The sequence below is a fragment of the Electrona antarctica genome (assembly GCF_951216825.1).
Source record: "Electrona antarctica genome assembly, chromosome: 20".
Lineage (NCBI taxonomy): Eukaryota > Metazoa > Chordata > Actinopteri > Myctophiformes > Myctophidae > Electrona > Electrona antarctica.
In genome coordinates this window covers 36,100,407-36,107,185 of record NC_136801.1, presented here as the reverse complement: position 1 = coordinate 36,107,185, position 6,779 = coordinate 36,100,407, and the positions used below count along the sequence as shown (strand labels likewise).

The window sequence follows — 6,779 nt, the reverse complement described above, 5'->3', positions numbered from 1 at the left end:
AGAAACCAAGGACCCTATTTCTGTCAGTGCTAAATAGGCATGCCACGGTATGAGATTTTACAGTACGGTACGGTGCCGGTATTGAAAACCTATACCTCGGTATTCCACAGTATTTATATTTAAAAAAAAGAAAAAAAAAGATTGCCCCCCCCACCCCCCTATGTCTAGTGACTACCCCCACCTCCTTATAAGCCCTTCTTTGTTCCCCAACCTGTAGGTCTACATATCTTATTTTTTTATTTTTACCTTTTATGATAATTTGAATTTTGTTATTTGTCATGTGACTTGTCATGATTATGAATTGATTACCCAGGACCGAATGGAAACAAGACTGCAAGGACTTTTTTCAGTGATCCCTTTGGACATGTGTTTGACTGTACCCTATACTGATTACATTTCTGCCAATAAAGTATTCAATCAATGAATCAATAGCTATTCCCCACTGTATTTCACTGTAGGCCTACTATGGCTCCCCCTAATGGCCGTTTTGTACCCTGCACGCTGGAGCGCAATCTGGTACAATCTGGTAGTGCAATCTGCGCATGCTCACAACTGCGTGCCTCTGTGTTGACAGTTCACACTTTTAGTTTAGTACATGTGGAAATATGGAATATACAATTGGATCTGGGTGTCTTTCAGCAACACTAACTCAAAGGTAGGAAGCAACTTTTCAATCTACTGCAGCTGTGTGGTGAAAATAAATGTTTGGCCTTAGTCTGGGAGTGGAGTTGCACTGCATGCGCAGCATGCGCCGTCCCACTGTATTAAAATACCGTAAACTCGGAAATCTCACGGTATCAACACCGTGGCTGTTCCTGTCGCGGTATTACCGAAATTCGGTAAACCGCGGCATGCCTAGTGCTAAACCCCTTATTCCTAAACTACTTTGCCTTTCTTTCTATTTGGAAAAACATATAGTTCAAATAGCAAATCTAAAAGCTCACAACATGTTGATGTAGGTCGGCTAATTGAACAATTTTAATATGTTTTTCAAAATAGTCTGTCTGAAATTTCTTTATTAGGAACAATCGCCCTGTCTGCAAACACCCATGAATATGATGTTATTATCTCTGTTGCTTGTACGTGTTGCTTGGTCATTTCCCTCAAACTGCAGCAATTCGTTTGAACAAGGAAGTCACGCAGGAAACCTGGCTGCCTGGCAACCAGGGGTGCCTCTCGTCTACTCGGGACTTACTATATGAACGTATGACCTGCTGTTGCATCTATCTCTATGTATACATCTTATGGTGCGTTCACACAGGCAAATGTAAAATATGCAGTCTACCATTCATTGCCAATGGAAGCTAGCGACATGACGTTGCAAAGACGCAATCATGCATGTAGCTGCTCCAAATCAACTCACGATGTGTCCTTGCGTCGTTGCGTCTGCCCGTGTGAACGCACCATTAAGTGATCAACACCTATATGATCCCGCCAATAAATAACCTCACGTGACTGACACGGAGGTGTTTCTTAGTTCTTACCATCTGTATGTATATACATGCTTTGGCGTCATGTTAATAAACTCAGTCAGAATACATTCAACTCAGATCTTTTCTGGACTTCAGTCTATTCCCAGTACATTTTCTTCTGTCTTTTGCCGCTGTTCTTAAGACTTTGACAATCACACTACTTTTTGGGTTAACTTCTTCTTTCACTCACATCTGAGTCACTCACATGTGCAGACCACAGAAGGGCAGATAGCAGAGAAATCACAACAGTATAATGCATTAACCACTTACAGCCTTAAACCATGTATGGTTGACCGGAGTCCCTCAGGGCTCTATATTAGTACATTTTCTGTTATTGTATGGACAAGCTTTTGCTGAAAATAGCAGGTCGATAAGCTCACAACGCATCACATTGCAACGCCTTGTGAGGTTGTCGATCTGTTATTTTCAATGAAAACTTTCCCCCAGAAAAGTGTGTATAATATATGTGGTTAATCATCACTAAGGGTGGGGATGATTGTAATCATTTCATGTGCTTAACCTAACCTGTAACCTACCATTTATCACTTAATGTTAATTAAATGTGCAAAGTAAGTGAGCGAACAAACCTTTTGTATGACGTGACAGAGTAGAGCAAAATGTATCCGTCCACGTCTATGGTGTAACTCTGTGGAAAGATAGAGTACTCATCCTGGAAAACACACACACACACACACACACACACACACACACACACACACACACACACACACACACACACACACACACACACACACACACACACACACACACACACACACACACACACACACACACACACACACACACACACACACACACATTTTTTATCTTATTCTCTTTCCTTCAGCATACATGTTTGATCTTGTGCTACTAATACTCTAGGGCTGAAGTCCCGAGCTAAAGCGTGCTCTACACAGACAGTAGTTTATGGAATTTAAGGACGGGTGCGGACTCACGGCAAAACAGTCTTAAGAAACAGTCCGCACTCGCAATGTGGAACGCCCTATACCAGCAACCAATCAAACTTCACAATTCCCTATCCACATTCAAAACTGACCTAAAAAAGAAAGCAGCTGTCCGCAAATTACAATTGGACTAGCCCCTACAAGCTAGCACCCAGAGAGTGAATATTGCACTCCGTCAGCAAGCTGAGGATGTGTTTTTATTAGAGATGCACGATATAACCGGTAGCATATCGAAATCGGCCATGAAAATGCCATATCTGTATTGAATCAGCCTCAAAAGGATACAGATTATTTTCACCGATATCGATGACGCAATAATAATGTGACCGTCAATGGCTTTGTCCTTGCAGAGCAGCCAGTCAGCCTGTCTCTGTCTCTTTACGAGTGTCAGCTGTTAGTGGGGAGGGGGGCTTACCATCTACTTTCACCAGCAAAACAAAAAAAAATCAGAATTCAGCAATGAGTTCAATATAAATAATATAATATAATATAATATGATAATGTAATATATCGGAATCGGTCGATATGACCCTGCAAATAGATTGGATATTACATAATACATAATACATCATTTCAATAGCGCGCATCTCTACTTTTTATGTTATACTGTATTACCATACTTCCTCTCCTTGCATCGTTTCCTCACGTCTCTCGTTGTGTCCTCATTGGTATATAAGTAAGTTAGGAAGGAAAAGACTCAAGTGAGGGAAACATCCGAATGTGGATGGCATTATAGAGACATTGGATGCATCTGTGTATATTATGCACAGTGAGGAGGAATAACCTCAAGGAAAGACCTCGACGACGCAGTCACAAGGTGAAAAATGCCTATAGTCCAGGCGTCTCTTCCGGGTTTTTAAACAGCTGGTGGATGGACATGACGCTAGTGCACGGGCAGCATGGCTTCAACTTGTAGCTATACAAGCTGCATACTAGCGCCATTTCCATCCACCAGCTGTTTAAAAACTAGGAAGAGACGCCTGGACTATAGTTTTCTTGCCACCTCTTGATGTGTGAAGTGTGCCTGCACCCATTCACAGGAAGTTGGCTGAGCCCCTACGATTGGTCACCTGATTGCGAGCTCACCTGACCGGCTGTGTCGACCAGCTGTAGGTGATACTCTTGTCCGTTGACCGTTATCGTTTTAGTAAACGCTGAAAGAGAGAGAGAGAGAGTTATAACACTTTTCAAAGTAGCCTACTTTTTCATTTCATACATTGGAGGGTGAAGCGGCGAACAGTCGACGCCAGCGTCCTCACTTCCCACATTAACACACCAATGGTGGCAAGCTCACACCGACCGACTCATTGGAGGCAATGTGGGGAGCAAGACGCTCAAGGGCACTTCGATATGTAGACAGGAGGAGCCGGGATTCGAACCACGGATCATTGGACGACCTGCTCTACCTCCTGACCATAGCCGCCCCATTTACTGATGTATTTATTAACGTGTGTAGGTCTACGGTACAGTTTGTTGTTTTGGGGTAATTGTTCTACTTCAGGCCATTGTTGGCGCAAGCTTTAGCTTGTAGATCAGCTTGTATTGTACTATAAGTATAAATGCAAATTATATTTATTTTGTGTTCTGTTTATGTTTACAACTGGACTCACCACACTGATGTAACCGGGGTCCTATCACCACAAAGTTGCACGCACGCACGCACGCACGCACGCACGCACGCACGCACGCACGCACGCACGCACGCACGCACGCACACACACACACACACACACACACACACACACACACACTGAACTGACTTACTGTTCTCTATGGTGGGGTCGTAGGAGTCAACAAACTGTCCTTCCACAAACTGGATAGTCAGTGAAGACTTCCCTGGTTGTAGAGAACACACACAGACACACGCACGCACACACGCACACACACACACGCATGCACGCACGCACGCACGCACGCACGCACGCACGCACGCACGCACGCACGCACGCACGCACGCACACACACACGCACACACACACACACACTCCAGGTCAAGATGAGCTCAACAATGAACCAGAATCAACTGATCATCTGACACACAGATGGCTAGCCTCTTGAAGAGCCACGTGGTAAACATTTCCGTAGCCACGTTGTCTGCTACATGCAGGCTGCCATGATGCTCACTGGTGAGGGAGTGCACGTGTCACGGCCTGGTCCAGCATCAGGACCATTCTATAGACTGCAGCCTGGCACGGCAGCATGACCAGATCATGATCAGGTTAGTGCTAATGAGACTACACTATTAGTGTCATTACTGTCATGACACTGGTTCCAATGGGGTATAAGTAAAGTACAATTTTGAGGTAGGCTACTTTTACTATACTGTATAGTATTTCCAATTGTCAGTACTACTCCACTGTACACATCTCAGAAGCAAACGTTGGTTGCACTTTTACTCCACTTTTTGAAAACCATTGTTGCTACTTACAATATTGCTACTAGATTTTGATTAGGCTATTATTACAAAACACATACATGAACCTCTTCAGCCCTTCGGCCTTTTGAAAATAGCCGATCTACAAGCTCACACTGCATCGCAATGCACCGCATTGTGAGCTTGTCGATCGGCTATTTCAGCCACTTCAACCCCTATATAAATTAGCTATTTCAAAATAGCCGTTCTACTAGTGCCACGATGCCACATGTAGTGAGCTTGTAGTTCAGCTATTCATTTTTTTTTTTTTGAATAATTATGCCGGGGGTCTGTGCATACCACAACATATTTTCAGGTGGAAATCTGGGGCCAAATACATATTAATTAATTTGCATCGGCTTGCCATGTACGTTGTGAGCTTGTAGATTGGCTATTTTCGGCTAACTGTTCCCCCATGGGGATGCTAAAGGTTAATCAAGTGATTAATAGCCAATCTATATGCTCACAACATGTGTTGTGGACTGTGTGTACTTTATTTCACAATAGTTATTTTGCTATTAAAAAAAAAATTTCGCCTATGCCCAAAATAAGGATTCCGGGTGGATGGTTAGAGCAGTTTGACAACTGGGGCAAAATGGTTGGTTGAAAACAGCTGTGGTGTAGTCCTACTGAGATTCATATATTTCCCCTAAAATAATCAATTTAAACGTTACACACACACACTTTTAGAACATGTTAAGGTACGGACGAATTAAGCGCTCAAAGTGTGTGACATTGGTCATGTTTGTGACCAATGATGAACTCTGATAACGCTAATTAAACATTTATGATGACACATATGAGTAGCCTAAGTAGCGTTCATGAATAGCTGCGGCTTCAAATCGTCAAAAACACATTCTTCTAAACCACAGCGTACCAGGTATAGGATAGGCTATACTTACAGTAGTAGGCTAGGCTTAATTTTGCTCCAAATGAGGCACTTACCCACGGATCTATAACCCAATACGGCGAGTTTCCGAGATTTGGGCTGCGGCATCCTTTTCTCTCTGCATTCAGAAGAGCTCACAGCGAGCAGCATCAGCACCAATTCACACCCCAATCCACCACAACTCGATACATTATTGATGAGCGCTCGGCCCTGGTTGGCCAGGGAGAGGCACGGAGCAGTGTTGCCAGATTGTGTGAGAGAAATAAGCAACCAAGTCCATGAAAACAAACCCAAAAGAAGCCTGACTGGGCTAAATTGAAAATAGCAGATCTAGACTACAACGCGCCACAATGCGACAGGTTGTGAGCTTGTATATCTGCTATTTTCAATGCAATCGTGGACAAAAATGTGACAAAATGTGGAATATTCTTTAAAACATTTTAACAACACAAATCTTGTGTGGGGCATATTTTTTATGTAGGGTCCTTAGTTGGACAAATACATTCACCTGGAGAAAACAAATAAAGATAAGCCCCAAATAACTGCAACCGGCTGAAACTACCAATAGGCTATTTTATAAGCAACTTTACAGGGGGAAAAAGCCCAAAGTCGCTTATAATAAGCACTGAAGCAGACATGGCAACACTGGCATGGGGTACCACTGCGCAATTGCGATTGGATGCGGAGATCTCATGCCTACCCCCCATTGTTCTAGAACAATGGTTTTCAACCGGTGGTCCGGGGACCACCAGCATGGCTTTGAGGAGGTTCCAGGTGGTCCCCAGAAAAAATGATGCAGCAGTGTTGGTAACCAAGTGGACCCTTATTAACTGCTTTAACTCTTGAGAGCGTAAAATGAAACCACACTCATACATTCTTTTTTTTAGTGGCAAGATACTTTTCAACCAGCTCATAAGACTATTTTTTCCATCACTTTCGAGATGGAGCTAGGAATAGAAATAGGGCGGTAGTTGCCGGGGTCTAATTTGCTCCCTTTAAACGTTTGGATCCGTCCGCTAAATGTTACATGATAGGCCTAC

At 43.3% G+C, this 6,779-nt stretch overlaps 1 protein-coding gene across 1 annotated transcript in view; it reads right to left on the bottom strand.

Moving 5' to 3' along the window:
- Positions 1 to 5,847, bottom strand: part of LOC306913073 (GTP-binding protein Rheb-like) — a gene marked incomplete at both ends in the record, with an annotated part of 10,950 nt that extends 5,103 nt beyond the window's left edge. Inside the window, 4 exons of the mRNA XM_079489594.1 lie at positions 2,060 to 2,142; positions 3,524 to 3,591; positions 4,202 to 4,273; positions 5,796 to 5,847. Of these exons, the coding sequence (XP_079345720.1) occupies positions 2,060 to 2,142; positions 3,524 to 3,591; positions 4,202 to 4,273; positions 5,796 to 5,847 (275 nt within the window). The remainder of the gene's footprint in view (positions 1 to 2,059; positions 2,143 to 3,523; positions 3,592 to 4,201; positions 4,274 to 5,795) is intronic.
- Positions 5,848 to 6,779: the final 932 nt, after the last annotated feature.